Raw genomic sequence first — 27944 nt, 5'->3', positions numbered from 1 at the left:
GACACAATTATTTTTTATTTAAAAAAACGTATATACCTATATACAATTTATATTTAATATTAAAAACATCTTAGCGTGATGTTCTACTGGTTAGACAGTTTCACTCAGTGTCTCCCGCCCTTCTTCCATCAGGGCATGTGTTCGAACCCCACCTCCTGCTGGCCCGACACAGTTAGCAGGCCGGCATGACGTGCCTGTACCATAGTTGTGGCCCGTGTCGGGCGCGTCGTTACGCTGATTTAATTAAATGGATCGACGGGCTAACGGGCTGGCCCGACACAATTAGCAAGCCGGCATGACGTGCCTGTGCTATAGTTGTAGCCCGCGTGCATCATACTGTATCTAGCCCGTGTCGGGCGTCGTTTGGCATCTATAGATGTGCAACTGATTAATTTGAAATAGTTGTAAGAGGTTATTTGTAAAAAAATGACGCATGACGACAGTTGAAACTGATGCTTTAAGTATAGTATAGATACCTGAGGCGATACCTTCTCATTTCTAAATCATGATATTTGATATATTTTTCATTCATTTATGTGCTCGAGACCACATGCAGAATAAGCAGTTTCTGAATATCCAATCCAACAAAAATATAATAACATACAACATCTTTTATTGTGCTGCATAATAAGACTCTGTTTATAGACTTTGTTTGAGATTATAATCTGTTCAGATTATAAAATTTAACTTATTTTAAACTAAAGTTGAATTTTAAAATAAGTTGAATTTTATAATCCAGATAGATTATAATCTCAAACAAACACCTTATTTATCCTCTAGATTATGTAGTCCAGCTTAAATAAGTTAAAAGACAAACAAACAACACACATTATTAGTTGAAATATATACGATGTGTTTGATTCCTCACTAGATTATATAAGTTGGTTTATGGTAAAAATGTAGAAGGATAAAATATCAATTATATAATTAAGATAAAAGAATTAGATACATTAAGTTTATATAGTACTTGGAGAACCGCAATATAGTACGTAGGTGTTATATGTCCGTCTCAATAATAATAATAATAATAATAATAATAATAATAATAATAATAATAATAATAATAATAATAATAATAATAATAATAATAATAATAATAGGTGCCTTAATAGAAACGAGAACACTCATTAAACACATCAAAGGCAACACGCAAACAACACGGTGTTCTCAGACGCGATATCAGCCCCAAGTATTCCAGCCCGGCTTCAGCAGTAAGAAGAGTTGGTTGGGATTCAGCAAAAACCCGAGATCGCACCCCTTCGCGTGGCGATGCGTGGAGGAGACGTAACAGCAGCGGAGGCAGGGTCCCCGCGCTCGCCGGACCTCTACGATCTCTCCGACGACTCCGACTACGCCGCCGCCGCTTCTGACCAGACGGTACTGCCGCCACCCGCGACTAACTCGACGCTAAGGCAGTTTATCTCGCTTGGTTCCCTGCGCGATTTAAGGGCGGCGCGAGCGAATTCGTCGATTAGGTCACTGGTTCCCGTTTGGGGGTGGAATGGACCTGGACTGCTTTACTCTTATGTTGGGATGGGGGAGTACTCTTATTCGATGTTAACCCCCCCCCCCCCCCCCCCCCCCCCCCCCCCCCCCCCCCCCCCCAGTATGCAGTTGGATTGTAGTGGCACTGTTTGGTTTCTGAAAATCTGATTCTAGCTGTAGGCCTGCTGGGTGTTGATGTTTGTGGGAAAACTAAAATATGGTAACATAGATGGCAGGAATTTGGAAAATCTGGAGTATAAGATGATTCTGAATTGAACAAGAGAAATATGTAGATCTTCAAGAATTTATTCTGTTGTTGTCCTCTTTTGGTTATGATTCCAGATTTTTAGCAGCGAATCTGGTTCAGAAAGCTGAACCATCAGTACAACTTATAGAATTTGCTGGTTTCATTGGGGATGCTCGTTGTGGCATTATAGCCTACCTGTGTTCTCTTTAGATCGAACTGATACCTGTTTGCTGTTGGAAGGCGATGCGGACCGATCCCGCGGACAGAGCCTCAGAGGAGACTGCGAGGGTGGATGTGGTATATGAGAAGGAGCGTGTGACCATCCACCCGTCGCAGTATGGTTCCAGTCGTATCAGCGGGAAGCTGCGTCTGTTTCTGCAGCAGGGATCATTGTTCCTGGTGAGTAATTCCAGCTCATCTCCCTGAGCCATTAACATTCACATACATGGTTGATTTTTGTATCTACATATCCACTGAGGAAACTGAACTTTTTGCTAGCAACATAATGACAGCATTAGCAATTACTCAAGTGGGGTTCATATTGTAGCATGTATGTTACTTTCAGGCCTTTTGAGTTTCGTAGTGTGGTGAATAGCATTGCGAAATGAATCATAAGTTGTTTGTCTCTTGTTGTATTTTGGTCATTATGATATGTGCTAGTAACTAGTCACATGCTACTATGTCTATCTCTTGTTTCTCTTACATTTTTAGTTATATATGTGATATTTCACTTGCACAGCTTAAATTTTGAGAACCCATAGGGCCTATTGCTATATTGATATAGATTTAGCGATGATTCATGCGATTCCTTGTTGCTCTCTTTCTATTTTCTTCTTTTGTTGTTGTTTTGATCAATATTTATGACAGAGTTGGGAGCCAAACGAAGGAGCCGGCTCTTTGTCAACCAGTTCAGTCGGTGTGGAAGTAGAAAAATGTATGCCAGTACAGTTTGTTTGTCACTATCATTAATCATCTTGCATTTGGCAATAAGGACGATATGATGCCTTACTCTGAACTTCTTAATCCTACGCAGATAGAAATCTGTACACTATCAAGGCCTTGCCTTTAAGTGATGTACGCTTCATCCGTAAGTACACCCCAACGTTTGGACTGGACTACGTAATAATCGTTCTCTCATCAGGTGAGATGTGCTAGTCACTTGTTCTTCATATCATTAGTTTGGAACCCCACACGATTACATTGCTACTTCCAATTGGTTTAGTGCCCTACCTTGTCGACACATAATAGCATTTCTGCTTCTCCTGTCTAGATAAAAAATATTTTATTGACATGCTGACAGAAAATTAGAGAGAGGGACCGTGTTCTTTTATTTTTACCTACTAACTTTTGCAGGCCTGGCTTTCCCTCCATTCTATTTCTACAACGGTGGAATTCGTGAATTGTTTGCAACACTGAAACAACATGTATTCATCATCAGGTTTTCTTTTCTGTTTTAACGGTTCTAAATACATAAAAATAGTGGTCCATTGTTTCATTTGTATTGTCTATAAACTATCGTTTTGATTTCTCCATATCGAAAAATGTTACTTCCACTAAAGTGTATGCATGAATCATTCATATCATAAGGCAGATAACATATACCACGTGAATCTACACTAAAGGCGATAATTACAATTGTTGAATTACCAACCTATGCATAGAGTTTGTTTAATTTTGAGTTTCTAGCATTAACTCATTCAGTTGAAAGGTAATTAAGTTTGAAACTTTAGAACTTTTCAATTATAGTGACCAAAGTCCTTATTGCAGTCATAATTTCATTATGCATCCCCCTCAGAATGTATGATTCAAATGTTTTCTCTTCTATTTCAAGGTCGGATGACGATCCTAATGTTTTTCTCGTCAACGACTTTCAAGATCCCCTTCAGGTGTGTTATCATATTCTAGTTCTTTTTAGCCAAAAAAAAAACTCTCAAGGCTCAGCTCACTGCACTTAATTCTTATCAATTCAAAGAGTTTGTAGGTATACCTGCCAAATTGTTGTATAGTAGGAAATCTTTTTTGGTTAAGCTTGAACTTCATTGCGAAGTAACTTAGTCTGTTTTCTGAAAAGTTATCTTTTCTGACACAAATGTTCCCCTGTTTGAAGACTTGAGTCACCTTACTTGGTCGCATTTGCAGAAAAGCTTGTCATCCTTGGAGCTTCCAGGAGTAGCCTCAGTAGCAAATGCCATGTCAAGACAAAATTCACTCAGTTTTACTGGGTCAATTGATGAGTCCAGGCATGGGGATAATGTTAGACATGGGGCAACTTCTAGCATGTCTCAGTATAGCTCAAAGCAAAATCACAAATCAAATGATCCAGGTCGTGATCTTTCAATTCAAGTCTTGGAGAAATTCTCATTGGTTACTAAATTTGCACGAGATACTACATCAAGCCTTTTTCGAGACAATAGTGGTGCTCATGCTTATGGACGCCAACAACATCAATACATTTTGGATAATAAATCAACTAATAAACATAAAAATCAGTATGTAACACCAGAAAAGGCTTCGGCACCCTCAGCAACACTCGAGGTATGCATCTTTTATTTAATTTGTATATTATCATTAAATTATAGCCGTAAGGCATTATTTACTGCATACTAAATCAGCATCAAATCTTCAAAATCTGTTGTGCATTTGATCCACAATCACAATTACATTGCCTGTAAGGTTCAACAGGCCATCTGATATTTCTAGTTCAAGACCACCATGGTTTGATCTGGAAACTAAGGACCTACTTGGTTGGCTTCCAAAATTTTCCAAACCAATGATTTGACAATGAAATTTGGGCAAAAATATTTGCCACAGATTTGGCAAGCTAAATGTGAGATATCGGCAAATTTTGGCAACCAACCAAATAGAGGCAAAAAACATGGCTTTCCCAATTTTTTTTTTGAGAACGCGCAGGAGAACTGCACATCTCTTATATATTAAAGAGGAAAGGAAACATTACAAAAGAGGAGATGTTGCAGAGCAAATCTCCCAAAGACCCACATTATCCCGAAGGGAATTACATAGTAGCACTGAAACTAGATCCGACCTCGCCCAGGGCAGCAACTAAGCCCATACTACCGATCTCCTTAGCTCCTGCTAAAGCCAGCAAACACACTCATCTGAGAAACACCTAAAAATCCTGGGTAAGGAAGGAGACTCCCCATGAAACACTGCTCTGTTTCTCTGGAGCCATAGGCACCAAGCCCCCAGGATGATCAGAGAGTTAAGACCTTTTTTCCTGGTCTTGATAACCCTAAGGCTCACCTTTCCCCACCAGTCTGCAAAATTTCCCTCATCAACCAATCAGGCTCTAAACCTCTGACCGCCCAAGTCATTGTAGGCTTGTAACATCAGTAAATTAGATAATTTATCTGAGGTATATTGACTAATTGGGGATAGTTGTCACCTAGCCAAATAGGGTGCAGTTCTCACCTTCTGCATATTAATGCTACTGTGGAAATATTTCCAGGTCTCAAGTTTTTTAAATCTATAAATTGTTTATAGAACATTTGCTCAGAGTTTAGTTGCAAACTATGAGTTCACAAAAAACTTTTAAATGAAATCCATTACTCACTTGATTTTGTCTACTGACCTTTGATGCCTGCTCAAAGCTTTAACTGCTTAGTCTTTCATTATTGCAAATTGCATTATCACTGAGTAACATCAGCTTATCCACTCTTTTGGCAGTCAGATCCATTACCTCTCGTATGGGGAAAACAACGAGATCACCCGTTAAGTGTCGAAGAGGTAATCACTCCTTGATTCTTATACCTTCGCATTCTTCATTTCAACATATTTATGTCTCTACTATATAAGACATCCGTTTTCATGGTTCTACGGTTCCATAGTCGTCGTGCACCACTCTAGATGAGTTGGTTAGGTGGTCTGAGTAGCACTCCTCAGGTCTGGAGTTCAACTCCTCATGGGAGCGAATTTCAGGTTGTGTTTAAAAAAAATCCCCTCATCTGCTCTGCGCCAAAGCATAGGTCTAAGGCTCGGCCCCAGTCACGGTCGTTCTCACATGGGCTACGGTGCCGCTGTGTATGTGTGGGGCAGGGGTTCAGGAGTTTTCTCGACCTGCATGAGAAAGTCTTCTCAATATAATGCCGTGGGGGCGGTCTTACCCCCGTAGGTCGAGTTTTTTCCCCTTCTCGCTTTATGCAAAAATAAGGTAGAATTGTGCGCAAGTGTGGGCTTGAACCTTGTTTGTTACTCCACATTCACCTAACCAACAGAACACATGTTTTTTGTGTTTTATTAAAATAAAATGCATCAATGCGATATATAGAAACCGTAGCAATGCACAGGCGTCTGACTAGTTTATTTAAATTGAATCCATTCATGACAATAGAAGTCCATGCTGCAGTAATTCATTTTTCAGTTTTTAATCAATTTTATGGGAAGTGCTAAAATATACCCTGTTTCAATGAAGTTACAGAAAAAACATGATGTCGCCTCCGAGAAAATGAGTTTAACTAAATTGCCTGATGGGAAAACCAAAAAACGATTTTATAAAAAAACAGTTTTCTGGGAGTGCGAGTTCAGAAATGGGACAATTGTGATTATCCTCTTCGTTGGCCTTGCAATTGTGATTTTACCCTTCGTTTTTCAACTTTGTAATTTTACCCCTCTGATTTGAAAATGAAGCTACTGTTTGCCCCTCCTTTCAACGCCGTTAGTGGAAATCAGAATTAGTAATTAAATAAAATATAAAAATAAATGGATGAAAGGTCTGAACTATCCTCCTATTCTGTACGGGTACAACTCTAACAAGGGTAAAATCACAATTACATAATATAACGAGGGGTAAAATAACTATAAATTGCATCATCATTTTTGTCTTTCCGCACCAGATTTAACACTGTCAAGTGTCAACTGCACGTAACATCACAAGGTATGATAGAACTTCGTTTTCAAAACGGAGTGATAAAATCACAAAGTTGTAAAAGAGGGCTAAAATCACAATTGCAAGGCCAGAGAGGGGTATAATCACAAATGCCCCTTAAATTGGTCGTCAACGAATGGTTTTTGAAAATCGGCTGTCCAGGAAATGTCGGCCAAATTGAGGGAAAAATAACTTCATTGTCATGGTAGCCACTGCTCTGCCTCCTCTGGCACCAGCCCTTTTCGGCAGTCTGATGGGGGTGCCCGGCGTGTCACCCGCAACACCCACCCTCAATGCCAACCACCTCCACCAACAGCCTGCCTCCTTAGGTGCCAGACCTTTTCAGCGGACCTATGGCAGCGTCGTGCCGTGCTAGCTGCAATGCAGGATGCATGGCCACACTGCACCAGCACCCGCACAATGACCGTGCCACTCTCCAGCAGCCGCAGCTTACCGTGCTGCCCGCCTGGCCAAGGTCCAATGTGGAGAGGAAAGTGACATGCCTGATGTGTGGTCCTGCACGACCTTTATCCGTTAGTATTTGGTTTCCCACCAAATGATTTCTGTAAATCATACTCGGACACTATGAAATTCCAAAGTTGTTCCCCAGTACAACGAGTTCCATGATCATTAAAAAATCGACCTGGGGGTGTAAGACAGCCGCCAGGTATTATATTAAGAAGACTTCTTCACATAGATCGAGAAAACCCTCGAACCACTGCCCCATCCATACACAGTGGCACCATAGCTCATGTGCAAACGATCGTGATCGGGGCCGGGCCTCGGACCTGTGCTTTGGCGTGGGATAGACGATGGGATTTTTTTAACCCCAGTCTGAAATTCGTTCCCACAGGGAGTCGATCTCAGGACCTAAGGAGTGATACTCAGACCACCTAACCAACTCAACTAGAGACCCTTTCGCGAGTTCCATGATCATGTCAATCTTGTTTTATGGTATGCGATTACTATCTGATTTAATTCAAAGGTTGAATAAGATTTCAGTTTCGTTTTACCAACGACCAGTCACATTATTTTTGTAGTTCCATATATCCATGGTATATGTTCTTAATTTCCGTAAACTGTATTAAAAAATTTGTAATTGTTCTGTGACATAGAAATTTGAATTATTAGTTTACTTCTAGATCTATAACTGAGTACATGTGGTGCATAAGTTGTGAGTTGTGGCTATGCATTGAGATGAGTCCAAGATGAGGTTTCTGGTATATGTATTAGCATAAAGTACATTGATCATGAGGACAACTAAGTTTCTGGCAAACTTGATATGCATGTTCCCAGGTTCATTCCTGACCCAGACTCTAGGGGTATACAATTTTTTTTTAACTTATGGCCTGCATTTTAAGTAAACCTTTGGGACAGTTAGAATAGGGTCTTAGTTCCTAGGTGGCTTTGGTTTTGGTTGTAGCTTTGGTGGTGCAGCTGCTCTCCTTGTAACATATTCAGGAGTTGACAATCATGTCTCTCCCCCCTTTTTTCTTCTTAATGAAATGACACGCAGCTCTCCTGCTTCGTTTGGGAAAAAAACTTTGGGACAGTGATATTCTAACGGATCTGTTACCCAGCAATTTCTTTTTTTTCTCGAACACGTGGGAGATACCCAGCAATTTCAAATCACGCTTTTACGGCAGAATTAATTTTTTGGATGAAGTTGATATGAATAGCACAATTTTTTGAAGATATAGATAGGTAAATACATGGACCTAAATCTTATCTGTAATATTCAATATGACCTGTCACAGTTTAAACTTTGTTAAACCATCTAGAAATATCTCTTTGTCAGTATCACTTTTCCTCTTTGAAATCTTCTGATTGCCTGAAAAATCTATGGACAGTGGACATCTTTCTTAGATCGTGAAGGTAGGATTATGGATTCAAAGGCACTGAGGAAAAAGGTTTTCTATGGGGGAGTTGATCATGCTTTGAGAAAAGAGGTCTATACTTTACACTTGATCTGATGGTTGTGACTAGTGAGACCTGTTTTTCTATAAAATATATTCTGATATTGGACATATAGGTCTGGAAATTCTTGTTGGGGTATCATGAATATGATTCAACATATGCTGAGAGGGAATACCTTGCTGTCATGAAACGAGCAGAATATGAAGTCATAAAATCTCAGTGGAAGGTTAGTCAGTGTTCATAAGTGACCCATGCTGGTATATGTTCCCTTCCACAGTATGCTAGCATTACATTATTTAGTATTTAAAGGTCTTGGGTTCGACACAGCCTCTCTGCAAAATGCAGGGGTAAGGTTTGCGTCAGTATATGAAGTCATAAAATCTCAGTGGAAGGTTAGTTAGTGTTCATAAGTGACCCATGCTGGTATATGTTCCCTTCCACAGTATGTTGGCATTACATTATTTAGTATTTAAAGGTCCTGGGTTCGACGCATCCTCTCTGCAAAATGCAGGGGTAAGGTTTGTGTCAGTTATTTCTTCCCCAGTCCCCACTCATGTGGGAGCCGCCAGCACTGGGTCTATCCATCACATGGTTTGATGTTAACTCTGGACATATTTTAAGAATATGAAACTTATCATGTTTCGGGAGCCTGGGCATCAGTTGCCTCCTTTGTTCGAGTCCTTTTCATCAAGTAGGGATTTTCTGGATATATCTTGTCTATGAAGTAGAGCTTGAGTTTTCAGAATGAGAGGCTGTCATTTTTGGGCAGCTGATTGGGATCTGTTCAGCGCATTTTGTAGCTCCTCTACGTTGGAACAACTCTTTCACATTTTGGGACATACTTTACACTTCATTTACTCAAGTATATGCATGATTCTCCTTGATTCCATTCTGCAGAGTATCTCAGCCACCCAAGCTAAAAGATTCACCAAGTTTAGGGAAAGAAAAGGCCTAATTGACAAAGATGTGGTATAAATAATTACTCTCTTCTATTTGCCATTCTGCGCTATACTGTTATAGCTTAACTGATGCTTTGATATTTTCTCTATCAAGGTGAGAACAGATAGGTCCATTCCCTATTATGAAGGAGATGACAATCAGAATGTTGTAGTTTTACGTGATATTCTGTTAACATATTCCTTCTACAATTTCGACCTTGGTTATTGCCAAGTAAGTTTTGTCTTGCACAGCATCCATGTAAAATTATTCAAAAGCTTACTGTCATTTCAGTGGGAAACTGGGAACACAAAGTATACTATGTCTGTTGTCTTCTACTCCCTCCATTCTTTTTGTACAAGGTGCAATTTGACATGACAGTCTCCCAAATTACACTTTGATCATTTATTTATTTTATATTATGTTGTTCATACTTATAAACTTATGATCATTGTATATTGCATTTGGTTAAAAATCTAACTATACCAAGTTTGTATTGTAATAACAATTAAAAATTGTTAGCTAATTATTGGTCATTAAAGTTTGAATCTTGGTATGTGGGCACCTTATAAAAGGGAAGGGAGGAAGTAGTACTAGCTATGTTAAGTAACATTTTGGGGTTGATGCTTGAATAGATTATAGTTGCTTCTTTTTTTCTCGAACATGCTATGCGGGAGAGCTGTGTATATCATTATATTTAGGAGAAAGGGGGGATTTGTCTTGATCCTGAATTCGGAAGACTTGGCCAATCAGGTGTACAACAATGGTGCTGTTTTCAATTCTCTTTCTGGGTCTTTCAAGTTCCTGAGATGGTCTAGACTTGCCCATGCCGAGGTGGTGGCCTTTCCATCTCCTGTTCTTGTGGAGTTCAAAGGGATTCCAATTCATGCTTGGGATTTGGCTACTGCTCAGAATTTGTTGAGGGATCACTGCACTGATGTGGAGCTCCATCCTGACACGGTGAATAGACACGACTTCTCTTCCTTCAAGGTTTTTGGATGGTGCCGACGTCCACACCTCATTCCAAATTTGGTGGAGCTCCTTGTTCCGGAACCGTTGATGATGACGTCTGGCTCTACCTCTCTTGAGAGAAGATTGCTCGCTTACCAAGTGACTGCCCTTGTGTCTCTGATCTCTCCGCCGGTGCATAGCGCTGCTGCACCTCCGTCGCCGGCGTTTGATGATGATCAGGACAACGGGCCTCGTCGGCGCAGGCTCAACAGTTCAGTTCAGATGGGGCATGCTGAGTCCGGGGAAGCACTTGCAGCGCGAAGGCCCGTCCGTGAAAGGCTGGGTGTTGCCCCGGTCTCTGTTCGACATGTGGAGGCTGGATTGTCCGTGAAAGACTCGGCGCCTTCCGTTGCCTTGGTTACTGGGGACACGCATACTGATGTTGTGGAGCCGGTGATTGGCTGCATGGATGATGGGGTGAGTCTGCCCCTGGAGAATGTTCATGGGCCTGGCACTGAGACTTTGGAGATTCCAGGTGCTTGCGATGGCCCAGGTGGTGAAGTCTTCTTGTCCATGACTGATGTTGACGTGGACTCTTCTGTTCTGGCGGTGGAAACTTTGAGTGCTTTTTCATCCCCCTCCCCCTCCCCCTCGAGTGGCCCTGCCATCGCTACCCGTGTGGGGACTGTGTTGAAGCCGTCCATGAAGGCTGTTGGGGCAGGGCTCAGGAGGTGGCCGTGTTCCCCAATCAAATATTTCAGAAGGAAGTGCAGAGGGGCTGCTGCTTCACAATCCCCTCTCTCGGCTGCTCAGTCTGCGACCACTGCTGGTTTCATCGCTAGGGTGTCCAGGCCGGCCGCTCGGGTCCTGTGTGGGCCGCAGAAGCTGAAGCGGCAGCGTCGCTCCAGGGCACCTTGTGAGGGGGCTCTACCTCGGCGGAGCAGGCGCTTGGCTGGAGCAGATGTTGAAAAGGTAATGGCCCCAGCACAAGTTTCGAAAGGAAAATGGAGGATTGCTAATGAGCTCGGTCTTCTTGGTGGGGATCCATCTGAATCGCTGTCCCTGGAGGTTCTCGATAACTATGCCAAGGTCTTCGGTGAGCGGCTGACTGATCTGCAAGTTAAAGCTCTTGCGACTCTCTTCAACTGGACTGTCCCAGAAGACTTGCAGGGTGCAGTGGTGCAGGCCTGATCGCCTCTGTGTGGGTTGATGGTCGTTTTTCATTGTTTTTCCAAATGGATCCGTCAAAAATTGTGTGCTGGAACGTGCGGGGTCTTAATGGCTCGGCCCGTCAGGATGTTGTTCGTTGTTTGGTGGACTCAGTCAAGGCTGATGTTGTTTGCCTCCAGGAAACAAAAATGTCGGTTTTCTCTCGTTTGTTTGTGTTCCGGTTGCTTGGGTCTGAGTTTCAGAATTTTGTTTTTACACCTTCAGTTGGGGCTAGTGGAGGGATTCTAGTGGCTTGGAAGAATAATATCAGCTCATGTGGCTCTAGGATTGATGACCATTGTGTCTCGGTGAATTTTAGCCTTGAGACTGGGTCATCTTGGTGGTTGTCATGTGTCTATGCCCCTCAAGGGAATCATGAGAAAATTCAGTTCTTACAGGACCTCAGGTTGATTAGGACCCACTGTTCTGGGCCCTGGCTGGTTGTTGGCGATTTTAACATGATTCTGTGTGATGAAGACAAGAGTAATTCCAATGTTGATCGTGCTATGATGGGCAGATTTCGAAGGTGGAAGGACGATCTTGCCCTCCTGGAGCTTCCTCTGATTGGGCGCAGGTTTACTTGGTCGAATGGGCATGCCTGCCCTACTTTAGTCAGATTGGACAGGATGTTTTGTACTGCTGATTGGGAAGATTTATTTCCAGATTGCCTTCTCCAGAGTGCTGCTACTCAAGATTCGGATCACTGCCCTCTCTTGTTGGGCCTGTGTGATATTAATAAAAGGAAAGGGCGCTTCCATTTTCAGGCCTTCTGGGTAAAATTGGAGGATTTCCAGGATGTTGTGGCTAACGCTTGGAGTTCGATTCCCGCAGGCCAGTGCCCTCTTGTTAGTCTTTCCAAAAAATTACAGGCTACGGCAAAGGCTTTGCAGCGTTGGAGTGATAATAAAGTGGGGGATTTAAAACTACAGCTTGAAATGGCTCGGGAGCTCCTTCATAGACTGGAGATGGCTCATGACAGCAGAACTCTATCTCCAAGTGAGGATTGGTTAAGGCGTACCCTTAAGAAGCACATCTTGGTGCTCTCCTCCTTGTCGAGATCTATAGCCTGTCTTCGGTCCAGAATTAATTGGTTGAAAGAAGGGGACGCTCATACTTCCCTGTTCCATGCTCAGGCTAGAATAAGAAAGAAGAAGAATTTTATTGGCTCGTTATCTACAAGTGAAGGGCTTATTTTGACATCACATGAGGATAAGGCTGATGAGTTGTTCCATTTCTATGATGCCTTGCTCGGGACTGCTTTGGGGAGAGAAAATTCTCTTAATCTTGATGCCCTGGAGATGCCTTCTTTCAATCTCAATGAGCTAGATGTGCCTTTCTTAGAGGAAGAAGTTTGGGGTACTGTAAAATCTATGCCGTCGGATAAAGCTCCGGGCCCGGATGGTTTCACCGGCCGTTTCTACAAGGTTTGTTGGGTAACAATCAAAGCTGATGTTATGGCAGCGATCTCTTGTGTTTGGGCTCGGAAATTTAGGAACATGGGGCTGCTCAATTCAGCGTTTATCACTCTTCTGCCTAAGGTTGAGGGTGCAACCCAAGTGAAAGATTTTCGTCCGATCAGCCTTGTCCACAGTTTCGCAAAGTTAGTAACAAAGATGATGGCCAACAGATTGGCTCGGCATTTGAATGATATGGTCTCTCCGAATCAAACAGCGTTCATTAAGAAAAGATTTATCTTAGACAATTTCATGCTTGTGCAGCACACTGCAAGGTTTCTTCATCGTCAAAGGCAAGCCCGCATTCTTTTCAAGCTCGACATTTCTAAGGCTTTTGATTCGGTATCTTGGGCTTTCTTGCTAGAAGTCTTGCAGAAGTTGGGTTTTGGGCAGATCTGGCGTGACATCATTTGTGGGCTGCTAGCCTCTTCTTCGACGAGAATTTTATTAAATGGTGTTCCCGGGGACTACATTGCTCACCAGCGGGGTCTTCGGCAGGGGGACCCTTTATCTCCAATGTTGTTCATCTTAGTCATGGACACTCTCAACTTGCTGATCCAGAGGGCATCTGATGAAGGGCTGCTTCACTCTCTTTCCACGAACAGTCTGCAGCACCGATTCTCTTTATACGCGGATGATGCAGTGGTTTTCCTCAAGCCGGTGCCTTCAGACATAAATCTGATTCTGGAAATCCTTCGGATTTTTGGGGATGCGTCCGGTCTAAAGACCAACGTTCAGAAGAGTAATGTTTTTCCTATCCGATGTTCTGAGGCGGATCTTGCTTGTGTTCAGGAGCTCCTTCCATGTTCCATTTCGGAATTTCCCTGTCAGTACCTTGGCCTCCCGCTTTCTCTTGGAAAGCTTAAGAGAAGTCAAATTCAAGCAATTGTCGATAAAACTGCAGCACAGTTACCTGGGTGGAAAGCTGATCTGATGACAAAGGCTGGTAGAGCCATTTATGTTCAATTTGTGATGACATCAAGAATGATTTATGCTGCTCTGGCGTTGGACATCCCTTCTTGGGCTTTTAAAGCAATTGATAAGCTTCGACGAGGCTTTCTGTGGAGAGGGAGGAAGGAGGTGAATGGTGGCCATTGTCTGCTGACTTGGCCCAAAGTCACTAGACCCAAGGACCTGGGGGGTCTGGGTATTAGTGATCTTCGGATCATGAGCTGGGCACTGCGGGCTAGGTGGCCTTGGCTGCAAAAATCTGATAGGACTAAGCCATGGTCGGACTTCCAGATTCAAACCTGCGACATTGTGCAAAGCTTGTTGGCTGCGGCTGTTATCACTCATTTGGGAGATGGGTCTGATACTCTATTTTGGAAGGATCGTTGGCTGAATGGCAAATGTATTAAGGAGGTGGCACCTGCTGTCTTCGGTATGGTGCCCAAGCGTATTGCTTCTAGACGCCTGGTCAAGGATGCCTTGCCTGATCTCAATTGGTTGGCTGATCTGAGAGGGGCTATTTCTGTTGCAGCCCTTGCTAATCTCATGGACCTTTGTGACTTACTCGAGGGGATGGTTCTGCAGCCGGATGTTCCTGATGTGCATACCTGGAGGTTTAGTGAATCGGGTGAATACTCGGCTAGTTCAGCTTACAGGGCTTTGCTTCTTGGCTCTGTTAGCTTTGAGCCTGCTGAACGCATTTGGAAATCCTGGGCTCCAGGAAAGTGTAAATTCTTCCTCTGGCTTGTGGAGCACGATAGATGTTGGACGGCTGACAGACTTGCTAAGCGTGGCCTGGATCACCCAGTGTCCTGCCCTTTATGCGACCAGATGGAAGAAACTATCAACCATTTGCTGGTTCAGTGCAGTTTTGCAAAACAGTTTTGGTTCAGCCTTCTGCGGTCGGGTGGTTTCCAGGAGCTCTGCCCTTCCCATGATGACGTCTGTTTTGAAACCTGGTGGAGGAATAGTGCTGCCAGGGTGGGCATGCCTTTATCCAAGGGATTCAATTCTCTTGTCATTTTGGGTGCATGGACTTTGTGGAAGCATAGAAATAGGTGTGTTTTTGATAACTGTAACCCTAGCGCTGCGGTGGTGTTGGCAGCTGCAAGGGAGGAGTTGATGGGTTGGCGTATGGCTGGAGCCAAAGCGCTCTCTTTCTTTCATTTAGAAGAGGTGTCTTAGGTGTCTTAGTTGTTTGGGGTGTGTTTTTTGGTTTTGGTTTGCCAAATGTAACACCTTTGTACTGGGGTTTTTTCTCCCCATTTTATTCTTCTTCTTAATACAAAAATACGCAGCTCTCCTGCGTATTCAAGAAAAAAAGGAGAAAGGGGGGAAGCCCTTATGACACACTCACACACTCATACCAAAGACTCATACAATAGATTCTTAATTCACACCCTCTTTTTAGACAATGACATTATACATACACACAATTTTGAAGACCCTTCAGATGTATTCATTATTTAGGTGCTTCCGCTTTTAGATATACCACTGCTGCTGCTAAATTATTTACTGTCAGGCGTGCTAACATGAAGGAATTTTCCAGGGCATTTATCTAATTTCTGTTATACTAAGCTATTGACTTCTTCAATAGCTTTGTCGATAGATTGTTGTTTTTTTATATGAACCCAGTAAATGTTGATGTAATTTTATCGTAATTTACATGATATACAAAGCTTATAATTTGTGGTTCAAATGTTCAACTTGAAATTTGGAGTCCATGTATATTTTTTGGCTGTTGTCTTCCTGTTACTATACTACAATGTTGGTGCATTCCAGGGAATGAGTGACTTTTTGGCTCCCATACTTTATGTCATGGAGGATGAGTCTGAATCATTTTGGTGCTTTGCTTCCCTGATGGAACGTCTAGGTGCCAATTTTAATCGTGACCAGAATGGCATGCATGCTCAGCTACTTGCATTATCCAAGGTATATAACATATTCATCTGCCAAGTGCTGAGTGAGCAGCTAGTAAGCCGCATCATGTTGCTCCTTTTCCATTCTCTGATGTTGCGTGGCAGATTTCAAAAGTTGTTATGTTATGTCCTGGATTAGGTAGACATGCAGAACGTGGGGGATTGAGGGTGCGTGGCTGAATGGATGCCAAACTGTACACTTGGGATTGGGCATGCCGAGGATGGCAGTGCCCAATCTCAAAGCCCAGAGGAAGATGAGGATCTCTCCTGATAATTATTTCTTGTCTCTGAACAATACATCTCATGTCCTTATATAGAGAGGTTTGCTTGTCGCCTAAGCAAGTTGGCTAATCTTATCTCTGATCCTAACCCTAATGGGCCTCTCATACCGCCGATCTGGCCCATAAGGCCTAGCTCACTGCCCATGACATTACTCCCCCCATTTTTTGAGCAGCTCGTCCCCAAGTTGCAGCATAAACTGTGGCTTGGCTACTCATCTCGACCTGTCACAAACCTCACCTAAAGACGAGCCTTTTACATATCAGCTTAGTGTCTTATTCGCTACTAAACAATAAAATTAGGAAATATCTTTATTTGTTGTGCCATCTGGCCTTCCTGGCTGTCAGATGGCCAGGACCAGTGGCAGAGCCATGTTAATGGGCCTAGAGCCCAGCCCATGTAGTAACCTAATATGTGTGGAATACTCAGTCACTCAAGGGTTAGGGTTTTTACCCAATCCAATATAAACCAACGGTTACATCACGGTCATTGCCCTTCAGGAGTAGTACTGAATAGCACATGTTCCTCCATGCACTTAGTGCAGATGGACTCTTTGAGCTGAGGATGTACTCCATGCCTTATGCAGATCCACGTGATGAGATTGTAGCTATCCTATCCACTGAACTTGACCATGTATGCACAAATCTGTTAGTGGGGACAATTCGCATGCATCAACCACCCCTCCTCAGGGAGAACACGAGCTTGTAGATTCCATTGCACACGTCAGGGACAACAATGCAGGCAAACAAGTTCATGGAAACATCATGCAAGTTACGAACCAGCAGCTGCTGAAGCATGATGCTTGATCAACCACAGAGTCTGACACAATGTGTTGTCCACGCCTGATGCTTCACCATGAATCCATGTGTAGCCCATAGCCGTACCACTGCTGTCACCTGGCGCTCTCAATATTGATCTGCAGTTTCTCGAGGATGGCTTGGATCTTTGTGGAGCCAGCCTACACGTTGGTGCGGAAATCCTCCATCAATGTTGATAGGTCACCAGTAGCAGTCTAGCAGAACTGCAGAAGCAATAGGAAGGCCTCAAGCTGATGCCAAATGTCAACCTGGATTTGGGAAACGTCCAGATCGTCAGAACATGGGTGATTGAGGGTACATACGCTAATGGACACTATATCTAACACTTGAGATTGGGCGTGCAAAGGATGGCAGCGCCAAATCTTATGGACAGGAGTGGATAAGGATCTCTCCTGATACCTCTTTCTTGCCTTGATTGATGCATGCCATTTCCTTATATAGAGGCTTATTTAGACACCTAAGCAAGGTGGCTAATCTTATCCCTAATCCTAACCCTGATAAGCGTCTCGTAATGCTGATCTAGTTTCTAGCCCATAAGGCCTAGCTGACTGCCTGTTACGCATTATCATCTCAATGGAATTTTGCTTAGCTGACTTACGTGTGCAAACATGCTAGTTCTTAGATTATGTTTATACTGTTCTTATGTCATTATGTGCTCCATCTGTTCCTTCTCCAGAATTGAGCCTTCATATCATGGAAATATCATTGTACATCTTGTTATAAAATTGAATTTATAATGCCAACGATCTCTATATACTTTGAAGTCATTAAGATTTTGAACCTTTCACATGCTCTTGCATTTGAAATTTCAATGGTTTGACACCATCAGTATTTATTATACCGTTGTTACTTTGATTAAAGCCTATCAGCTTAGTGGGCTATTTTTTTTCTTTTGTGCCTCAGCTTGTGGAGCTTCTTGATCCTTCATTGCACAACTATTTTAGGCAAAATGACTGCTTGAACTATTTCTTCTGTTTCCGCTGGGTTCTTATACAATTCAAAAGGTAATATATTCTTCTCTTTTAAGTTTCAAGTGTTTGAATATGCATATGACCTATCAGTTTGTATTTCATCCCTGAACCATAACTTCCTTGAAATGTGCCCTCGTTCTGTCACTGGTATGTATAGGTTGGGCTAGGGTTTAGAGGTTTTTTCTCGATCTACATGATAAGGTCTTCTTAACGAAATACCCAGGGGTTGTTTTACCATCGGGTTATCTCCAACGGTCTCCCTATCCCACTGTCTATCTCACTCGGGCTATCTCCAGCAGCCTCCCTATCCCACTGTCTATCTCACTCGGGCTATCTCCATCAGCCTCTCTATCCCACTGTCTATCTCACTCCCTATTTCGAACTCTACTATCTACTCTATAAACAGTGAAGCCTACAGTGCAAAACACTGTTTTGCATGGTTATATGCACGCTGGCACCTAGCCACCTACCCTCACACTAATTTCCCTTTTATTTTATCAGTTTCCTACAACCAAATTCATGAACCAGTAGTGTCACAGACTGATTTTCCTATGCTTTTTCACAAGCAATGCTGGAGAGCTGCATGTCCTTGTATTAAATATACAAAAAAAAACAGTCCATGTCCCAGAAAAGAGAAGTAAAAGAAGTATCAGCCACTTAAAGAAACCAAGTGCCAGTTGTATTTCAAAGAACAAAATCTCCTCTGCTCAAACTTGTCAGATTTCACAGCTGCTTCACCGGCAATCTCTCTAATCACTGTTTGCTATAGGGGACGACACAATCATTATGATTATGCTATTACTCTGCTTCTAAGAACTAGGATCATATTTCACCAGACAATCCAGCATCATTACTCTTCATAATTCATATGAGCTTGGGAGGTGGGGGCTTACACTATCTCATATGTGCTCCATTACAACCTGATTATCTGGTAGAACAAAAAAAAACTCACTTGCGGGGGTAAGACCGCCCCACGTCATTTCATTTAAGAAGACCTCACACAAGTCGAGAAAACTCATGAACACCTACCCCCACCTCACCCATACATAATGGCACCATAGTCCATGAGAACGACCGCAACTGGGACCAGACCTTAAGACTTGTGTTTTGGTGTGGAACAGAAGCGGGGATATTTTTAACAACAGCCTGAAATGTGCTTCCACGAAGAGTCAAACTCAGGATATGAGCAATGCTACACAGGCTAGGCCACCTAACCAACTCACCTAGAGACCCTTTCACTTATCTGGTAGAACTATAAAGAATTTCCTTTCAACTACTCTTCCAGTCTTTTAACGGTCTTATCTGACAGAGCATTGGCCATGGACCATCAATCATGACGTTAGTAAATTTGTATTACCTATTTTCATTCGTTTAAAAAAACACTGGTTTTGCCTGTGTACCTCTGAAATTAGTCCGAGTTCAGACTTGATCTAACCACGTGGCAGGTCTTTTTTTGGGGGGTGGGGGTGGAGTGGTTGGGATGGCTTATTTTAACTAAGCTAATCGTACAACAGGTCTATTTTATCCCGCAGTTGAGCAATTACGTAATTGAAGAAAATGTGCCTTACAGATCAGCCATCAGGTCTTTTTTTTAACTCTAAGATGGATTGATTTCTTATGGATCGCAGGGAGTTCAGTTTCGACCAGATCATGCTTTTATGGGAAGTTCTGTGGTCCCATTATTTGTCAGAACATTTCCACTTGTACTTGTGCGTAGCAATCTTGAAAAAATATCGTCAGCGGATAATTGGGGAGCAGATGGACTTCGATACCCTCCTTAAGTTCATCAATGAGCTCAGTGGTCAGATCAATCTTGACCGGGCTATCCAGGACGCGGAGGCATTGTGTACTATTGCAGGAGAAAATGGGGCTTCCTGCATTCCACCTGGAACCCCACCTTCAATGCCCGTCGAGACCGATGGTGGCATGTACGTGCAAGAAGACGAGGTCTTGTGAGATATCGGTCACCCTAGAAAATAATTGCATAGAAGCATCGCAAGTTTTTATCCAGTAGTGCTTTCGTCGTCGTCATAAATGTGATCCGTTGTAAGTTTGGAAGAATCATGAAAACCTAGAGTTGTGTGTATATACTACCTTGATAAACCTGTAATTGATACTTTCACTATTCTGTATGGAACCCCAGGTTTTACCTCAGCTCTCCATCAGATCTTCTATCTCCTAGAGCATCTCCATCAGCCTATCTCATCAACTGTACCTAAAATTAGTGTTTAAAAATAGTGTTTTAGGAGATAGAGAAGTTGCAGGTGATCTTCTATGTCATCTATATATCTATATTTTTTATTAAGAGATCTTCTAATAGAAGTATCATCTCTCCAAAATAAAGGAGACGACCATTTTTCCAGTCCTGAAGAAATAAAGAAATAGAGGTCCAGTTTTAGGTGATTCGCTGCAGCAGTACTCTATCTTCAATATATCCTAAATTAATTTTTTATATACTACTGCATCGATGTATGTATACTTAGAGGAGCATGTCTTGTATTATGAGACAAGAATAAAAAGTCTTATAAACTGGGACGGAGGGAGTAGAACTTAAATGCTTAAGTTGGGTTCATTACTTTTGTATTTAAGGCTCGTCTAAATAAAGTTAAGATTTATTATAGTGTATTTATAACTATATTTCGTCTGGAACCATGCAAATAATGAGACGTGTTCTGATGCCTTTCGTGACGAAGAACAGTTAGGCCATGTTTACTTAGGCTCTACATTATATAATATAGCTTAAATAAGTTAAGAGATAAACAAACAACATAAATTATTATTAGGTTGTATAATCTAGATATTTAGATTATGATAATTAATAAACAGGTCATTAGGTCCTTATATAATCTATAAGCCCATGGAAGAAAACAAATAGCGTCTTAAACTGGGACATGGCTTGTGCGGCAAAGCCTGCTAGTGCTGCGAGACCAGACTTGTTTGTTTGCTCTTCCGGGCTCTGGACAGCCCCTGGTGACGTGAGCTTGGATGCTTCCTTGCACTAGCGTTAGCGTCTCGGCAAAATAATTTTGTCCCAAAACGCGGCTTGAAAAAACAGGTTTGCAATGATGGCGCGCGTACCTTTATGGGAAACAAAAACAATTGGGCGTGCTCGTTGTGACAAGGGTTCCGAGGCCTTGTATGATTAAACCTTCTTTTTTGAGTACCTAGAAGACTACATAGCGCCAGGATTAGATTTTTATTAGTACAAGTAAAGTGCACAGGCGGCCATTACACCTTGCATGACGGGATCATTCAGGTCCCTAACTCCAGAGTTATGATATTCGAGTCTCCAAAGTCCAAAACTGCTGTACGGTGGTGGTTCTCTTCTGATCTCCAACTTCTAAATTTAAATATTTGGTCCCCAAACTTATACGGGCGGTACCATTTGGGTCCCCAAACTTGCACCTTAACACACACACACACACAAATGGCACAAATGCTATACGTGCAAGAGTTGGTCTAGATTACGTCGCCTTACAAGTTTGGAGGCTTTAGGATATAAATTTTCGAGAGTTAGGAACATGACTACTAGTGAATTTTGCTCTGTTTAGATGACGAGTGACAGGATGTTGAAGTTGCACTAAACAGCAAATCCGGCCTCTCCCCTCAAACCTCTCTCACGCTTTTGCAGCCCACAGATTCTCAAATTGGGGAAAAAGGAAGTGTTAACCCGGAAAGATTGCACGGGGTGGTGCGGACGGAACTTATTAGCCACCGAAACCTGGAAACGACAATACTAGGCCCACGTCCATCCACAAGCGAAATGCCGCGCATATGGTTTCAGGAGGAGCAAAGCTAGACTCAGATCTCTCGGTCTGCTGTCCAGGCGACTAGCTACACACGGTAGCTGTCAATCGGTCCATCCATGAGTGACCCTCTCCAACATGAAAGAACAACGCCCAGACAAGAACAAGATTAGGCCCCTCAGACGGACGAAACATCCTCTCTGTTCCCTTCCATCTGCTGTCGTGGTATGTGATTGGTGGTGGTGGTAAGTGAGGAGGAAACCAAGCCATCGACCATCATCCCTTGACAGGGGCGAAGCTACGTTGGCGAGTTGGGGTCAGCCGACCCCGACGACTTCACAGTTGCACCTTATACACGTCGATTTTCTACCAGCCAAGACCCCGGCAAAAAAACATCGTGACCCCGGCACCCCGCACTCGGCAGCCCAAAACGCTATGGCCCAACGAGTATTTACTCCTCTCCTTTTGTCAATACTCAATAGTCATCAACGAAAATACGAAACGCATGCAGTCCAACCTGTACTAGCATACCACGTCCACACCAGAAGCCCATATTTGTACGTTCTGCCTGTTGGACGTCAGGGGTGGAGGCTAGCAAGTAGCAAGTAGCAGCAACCCAAAAGGCCAAAAGTCTTTTGTCTCTTGATCCAGGGTTCAGGCGGCTAGCAGAACAACAATCTGACGATTGCTCTCCCGGCGGCGTTATTTGCTAGTTTGCTTCGTCAAAACTGTGCTGTGCGTCTCCCCGATGCGGCGACGTCCCTACTGCCTACTCCCTTCCACTCCATAGTTCCACTCTTCCCTTCCACTCTTCCAGGCTTCCTCGGTCAATCGTTCTCTCAAGTGATCAAGTCTCAACCTCGGATTTTCTCGCGGTGTTCGCCTGTTCGGCATCAAATTCCAAGGCTGCTGGTCTGGATAAGCTGATGAGGTAACCTAATTTATATTTTATCGGATTGATCATTGGTGGCTTGATGCATTAAATCTACATCTTTATCAAGCCTAAGTTTTAGGTCTTACCGTTTTATTGATTTGTTTTATTTCTAGTTACATATAACCAGAGGCAAGCACCAAGCAGTTAGTCTCCACATTTTTTGCTCGTGACTTTGGTTCAAGCAGAGAGGTTGTCGTTGCTCTTATTCAAGGAAATGTCAAGTAAGAAAAGTGTGTTTTTAATTAGATATATGGCTGCAATAGACACATCCAATGTATTATTTAATTATGGTGATTAATTTTATAGGCAACCAAAGCAAGTTGGAACGATTCTTGAAAAGGAAAATACCCCCAGCCAATGATAATGACAATCTAGAAGGATGCACTTCAAGAAGGGATGACAATACATCAAATATCAATCGTCCTATTCATTGTTCTTCACGAGTCCCACAACATGAGGTAAATTTTGATGAACTTCCATATGATCCAGCTGACAGAAGGAGAATATCAGATTATATAGGCCCTGATCTACAAGATGACATAAGGCGAAAGTATTTGACTAGAGGTCCTTGTAGACCGCCACCTGGTTTTAAGTTTCCACAAACGATCATAGCAGGTCATCCCCGTCGGTGTCAAGCTGAATGGTTCACTACATATGGCTGGTTAGAGTATAGTGAGAAGGTGGATAAGTGTTTTTGTTTACAATGTTACTTGTTCAGAGATTTCAACAAAGGCCAAGGTGGGAATGATGCATTTGTAATAAATGGTTGGGATGGCTGGAACAAATCTGATAGGCTTCGAGATCATGTCGGCAACAAATGCAATAGTTTTCATAACACGGCTGTGAAGAGATGTGACAATCTTTTGAAGCCTGGACAATCTATTGGAAATGTTTTTAACAAACAGACCACTGTCAGTAAAGAGGAACATCTGATTAGATTAAAGACTTCCATCAAAGCTGTTCGTTACTTGTTGCATCAACTTGCAGATATGATTGCTTGAACCCAATTATTGACTTACAACTTGCAGAGTTTAATGATCGTTTTAATGAGGTGAACTCTCATTTGCTTACTCAAATTGCTGCTTTCAACCCCAAGAATTCTTTTGAGGCCTTCAAAGTTGAGAGTTTAATAGAGTTGGCTAAGTCATACCCTGATGATTTTGATTCAACACAATTGAAGGATCTTAGTCGTGAGCTTAACTTTTTCATTGATAATGTGCGAGCTGATGAAAGATTTTCTAGCTTGATCTCTAATTCTGCACTTGCAAGGCTGATGGTGGATACAACAAAACATACGAGTTTTCCTTTGGTCTATCGACTTCTCAAGCTAGTACTGGTTCTTCCAATCGCCACTGCATCGGTTGAGAGGTGCTTTTCAGCGATGAAAATTGTGAAGACAATGTTAAGAAATCGTATTGGAGATGGATTTATGAATGATTGTATCATATGCTTCGTGGAACCAGGATTTCTAGCCACAATTCCAACTGATGATGTGATAGTTCGCTTTCATAAGATGGAGGACCGTACCCGTAGAGGAAAAATATAGAAGGTATGTAAATACTATTGCAAAAGCTTATTTGTCACAATATGTTGCTTTTCTTTTTTAAACTATCGATGTTATGCATGACATTATATTTTTCAACATGTAAGTTATTATCGACCCCAGTAACAAATTATCCTGGCTTCGCCCCTGTCCCTTGTCGACGCTATAGTAGCTCCAAGGCCTGCCTGCCTGGCTCTCTTGGTGCGGTTGTTGGTCGACTCGCGCGTCATTCTCATCGTCCTCCTCCTTTAATTCGAAACTATCGATGGATTAGAAGGTGACGGTGCTGCACATTCCAAGGCGGTCCTTAATCCAAGGACTCGCTCGTGCACAAGCCTGTAGGAGCAGCTTCTTTTCTTCTTCTTCTTCTTCTTCTGAATACTGGTGGCACTGAGTGCCATACTTGTCGACACAGTACAACTCGCGCCAAAAGGTGCGGACGCCAATCATGCGTGCCGCCTCCTGCCGGCCTACCATTCTCTGAACCTTTTTCTTCTTCTGAACCAGTTCAACCCGTACTGGACTACTGGCTAGTAGCCTTGCAAGTAGATGAGCATCTGATGATTGGATACCATGCCGCTGGCGCTGGCGTTGGACGCTCCGGCCGGTGAGTTGTTTACTACGAGCTACTAGTACGACACAACGGCAGGTCCAGCTCGAAGAGCGTTGCGGAATGCACTTGTATTCCAGAGAGCGCAAAGAGTGAACTGTGTGACGACAGTCAGAGGCCATGGAACCGAGAGTGGGAATAAACTAATAACGGTTGATGATGTTGTTGCATTCCACTTCTTCTGAGAAAAAAAGGAAGCGGTGGTCGCGTGTGATTACTGTACTGTACTCTACTTATTAGTGGGCTACAGCTACTGCTATAGCGCTTCGCTTGTCCCTGGGTCCTGTACTGTACGTGAGTAGGCTGCGACGCCAGTCCTACCCTCAGCCTGTCTGTCGGCCATGACATTGACACCTTGCTAGCTGTGTGATCTGACCTCTAATACAGTCAGTCGTGAGACGCTTCACGCTTGTCATCCTTGATCGTTCCCACTCTGACTAAGCCTTATGCGAGCTTGCATTGTGTTCAACCCATTTTGAATTAGTCTTCGAGGGTACATGTTTAGTCTGAAACCTGGGCATACGTACGCTCGCCATCGCCATCGCCATCGCCGTCGCCGTCGCCGTCGCCGTCGCTCGTCCATCCCCCATGCACTCCGTTTCGGCGCAACAAGATATGACAGGCCGGGGAGGGCCACAGAGGCGGGCAAAAAACGAAGCAGGCGTGCGTGCAAGCGGCAGCTTTACGCGCTGCGACTGCGAGTATGCGACGCAACGCAATGATGCGATGCGTGCGCGGGGCGGGAATGTCTCGGCCTGGGCTTCAAAAGCTCACTCTTTCTTTTCCAGGCGCAGTAGGGCCTAAAGATCCAACTGGTCTCTCCGTGGCCCAACAAACTTCCTCATGGACATTCCACTCGTTGGGCCATGCCACCGCCACCCACCGCCGCCTCACTTTTCCTTGCCCTGGACCCGTGTGCGGTGTGCCTGCCTCCCCTCCCCCCTGCTTTCTCGCCTCGCCCACCCGGCATCCGGCAAGCGGATGGAAAAGGGGAGAGCAAAAGCGTGCCCTCCATTGCTAAGCCCCTAATCATGAGGAATAAGTGGAGGAGTTACTTGGGATTTGTAAAATGGGGAGGAACCTTTCAGTTGTGCTTGTGCGTGCCTCGCTATAGTGTAGTACTATAGTGCTTGTGCCCCTAAGCCGTTTTCTGGTCGTCCTTGGTGTAGAAAAGGCTACTGTTGGGAGCGTTGTACGTTATTAATAACAATAATAATGACGAAGGGAGCGGAATATGTATATGCTTCGCCTACCGCTCATGCATGATTCAGGAATTGGAATCCACTAATTAAGGGGTCCCATCCCATTATGCCTCTCATGCTCGGTGCTACATCATCTAAAGGAAATAGATTCCAGAAAGAAAGAAAGAAAGAAAAAATATGGCAAGTTGTCCTTTAGAGACTGATGAACACACAGAAAAAAAAAATGGACAGAAAAGAGAGATACAGTGAAAGCTCAGACTCAGAGTTTCTTATCTTTATATCGATATAAGATTTGACAGGGAATTGTTGAATCCGACTCGGCCCGTGCAAAACCTGTAGACGTATGTGGCAGTAGTGCAGTACCAGATCCCATAAATCTCTCTTGTTTCGGAACAATAGATACAGCGACAGCAGAATTTATTAAGCATTCAGTCGCATCACACTTATGGCACACACAGTAGCGCTGACAGTATAGTTCCTGCTGAGCAATTAACGCGGCAAGAGCCTGCACTGCGCGCCAGAGAGAGAGGCACAGCCCAATAATCACCTACAGTGATCAACCTTTTTACCATGTAAGTGATCAGTAGTAATATTGTACATGCACTTGGGCACACACTTGGAAACACAGGAGCCCGACCAGACACACGCATGATGCGTACATACACTACATACAAAGACGGAAGCCATGTCCACGCCACGTACAGGCACAGGGCTCGCCGGTCACACTCGCAGGAGGTAGATGCTGAGCTCCGGGCCGCCGCTGCCGTCGGGGTTCATCATGTAGAACGCCTCCGAGTCCCTGGAGCCCACCACGCGCTCGAACCTCGCCCGCATGTACATCAGGTCGCCCTCCGCCGCGCCGGAGCCGGAGACGGAGCCGGCGACGTCGTCGTCCGGGAGCACGCCGGCGCCCACGGACACCGGCTCCACCGCGCCCAGCACCCGCCACTCGTCCGCGCCGCAGTCCCGGCGCACCGCGAACCCGCACTTGCGGCCGTTGCAGTACGCGCGCCACGTTGGCTCCTCCAACAGGCCCCGCCGCTTCTCCCCTGCACGCACGCATGGATGGACGCATTCTCTTTTCAGGGGGGGGGGGGGGGGGGGGGGGGGGGGGGGGGGGCAGGCAGGCCGTGCCGCGTGTTTCGTGTCTAGCTACTACGTGTCACGTCAGCGTGCGTTACGTTACGTACCGGCGGCGAGCGGCGGCTTCTCGCACTCGAGCGCGAGGCGCACGAGGCCCGACGACATCTCCCGGACCAGCGCGCCGGTGGAGTAGGCGGCCATCTCCACCAGCAGCACGGGCGGCGAGCGCGGGTCCGTCTGCAGCGCGACGTGCACGCGCCCGCGCCGCCGCCCGAAGATGGTGCCCGTCACGCACGACCCCAGCTGCCGCCGCCGCCGCCGGTGCGTGATCGCCGCCAGGAACAGCGCCCGCAGCCGCGCCAGCGCGTCCGCGCGCCTCCTCGACGGCGACGGAGACGGCGAGGGAGACTGCTCGACGGACCCGGCGGCGCTCGCCCCCTCGTGCTCGTCGCCCTTGCTCTCCTGGCCGCCGCCGCTCGGCGATGGCTTGCTCGACGACGACGAGCCCTGCTTCTTCGTCAGCCACGGGAAGTTCCCTCTCCCGCCGCCGCTCGTCGCCGCCGCGGCCGCGCTCCTCGAGCTCGGCAGGGGCAGCGGGGACGCAGCGCGGAAGGCTCTCGCCATGGTGGGTGTGGGATAGGCTCGCTCGATCGGCCGGAGCGTGCGTGAGCGCGGCGCGTGATGGCAGTAATGGTAGGTTCCGAGGGCGAGTGCGCGCGCGCGCGGCGGGAGTATTTGATGGCGGAGGCGGAGCCCAAGTGCCGAGACGCTTTTAAGGGCTTGGCTTGGCACTTGGGGCAAGTTGGGGGC

General features: G+C 44.5%; 2 protein-coding genes and 1 long non-coding RNA gene across 5 annotated transcripts; 2 read left to right on the top strand and 1 right to left on the bottom strand.

Annotated features, from left to right (window-relative positions):
- Positions 1-1121: 1121 nt before the first annotated feature.
- On the top strand, positions 1122-20202 carry LOC100382640 (uncharacterized). Of its 2 annotated transcripts, NM_001175364.1 has the most exons (15): positions 1221-1377; positions 1973-2131; positions 2600-2666; positions 2766-2873; positions 3086-3170; positions 3564-3618; positions 3872-4267; positions 5417-5476; positions 8465-8563; positions 8647-8757; positions 9429-9500; positions 9585-9701; positions 15812-15961; positions 17949-18049; positions 19645-20169. In NM_001175364.1, exons 1-15 carry the CDS (start codon positions 1270-1272, stop codon positions 19970-19972), a joined length of 2016 nt encoding a protein of 671 aa, NP_001168835.1. In that variant the 5' UTR covers positions 1221-1269; the 3' UTR covers positions 19973-20169. The 2 variants fall into 2 exon arrangements, with proteins under 2 accessions (XP_020407250.1, NP_001168835.1); XM_020551661.2 differs by lacking the exon at positions 17949-18049 and having other exon boundaries at positions 1122-1377; positions 19645-20202.
- Positions 20203-21784: 1582 nt separating this feature from the next.
- On the top strand, positions 21785-25171 carry LOC103653974 (uncharacterized). Of its 2 annotated transcripts, XR_565843.4 has the most exons (4): positions 21785-22693; positions 22810-22917; positions 23003-24245; positions 24747-25171. It is a non-coding gene; the product is annotated as an uncharacterized lncRNA (long non-coding RNA). The 2 variants fall into 2 exon arrangements; XR_565842.3 differs by lacking the exon at positions 24747-25171 and having other exon boundaries at positions 21790-22693; positions 23003-24325.
- A 1268-nt stretch (positions 25172-26439) lies between these two features.
- LOC100284766 (uncharacterized) lies at positions 26440-27880 on the bottom strand. The gene is made up of 2 exons (NM_001157661.2): positions 27242-27880; positions 26440-27100 (listed from the first exon to the last, which is right to left on the bottom strand). Exons 1-2 carry the CDS (start codon positions 27756-27758, stop codon positions 26772-26774), a joined length of 846 nt encoding a protein of 281 aa, NP_001151133.1. The 5' UTR covers positions 27759-27880; the 3' UTR covers positions 26440-26771.
- Positions 27881-27944: the final 64 nt, after the last annotated feature.

Source organism: Zea mays, chromosome 4 (genome assembly GCF_902167145.1).
Source record: "Zea mays cultivar B73 chromosome 4, Zm-B73-REFERENCE-NAM-5.0, whole genome shotgun sequence".
Taxonomy (NCBI): domain Eukaryota; kingdom Viridiplantae; phylum Streptophyta; class Magnoliopsida; order Poales; family Poaceae; genus Zea; species Zea mays.
The sequence above is the reverse complement of the archived record's forward strand: the minus strand, read 5'-3'. Positions and strand labels throughout refer to the sequence as shown.

Excerpts from the sequence above, each read along its gene's own strand:
- LOC100382640 (NM_001175364.1), top strand. The coding sequence starts at position 1,270 with ATGCGTGGAGGAGACGTAACAGCAGCGGAGGCAGGGTCCCCGCGCTCG. Across the intron at positions 2,874-3,085 it reads AATAATCGTTCTCTCATCAG|GCCTGGCTTTCCCTCCATTC; the intron begins GTGAGATGTGCT and ends TAACTTTTGCAG. Across the intron at positions 4,268-5,416 it reads CACCCTCAGCAACACTCGAG|TCAGATCCATTACCTCTCGT; the intron begins GTATGCATCTTT and ends CTCTTTTGGCAG.
- LOC100284766 (NM_001157661.2), bottom strand. The coding sequence starts at position 27,758 with ATGGCGAGAGCCTTCCGCGCTGCGTCCCCGCTGCCCCTGCCGAGCTCG. Across the intron at positions 27,101-27,241 it reads GAAGCCGCCGCTCGCCGCCG|GGGAGAAGCGGCGGGGCCTG; the intron begins GTACGTAACGTA and ends GCGTGCGTGCAG.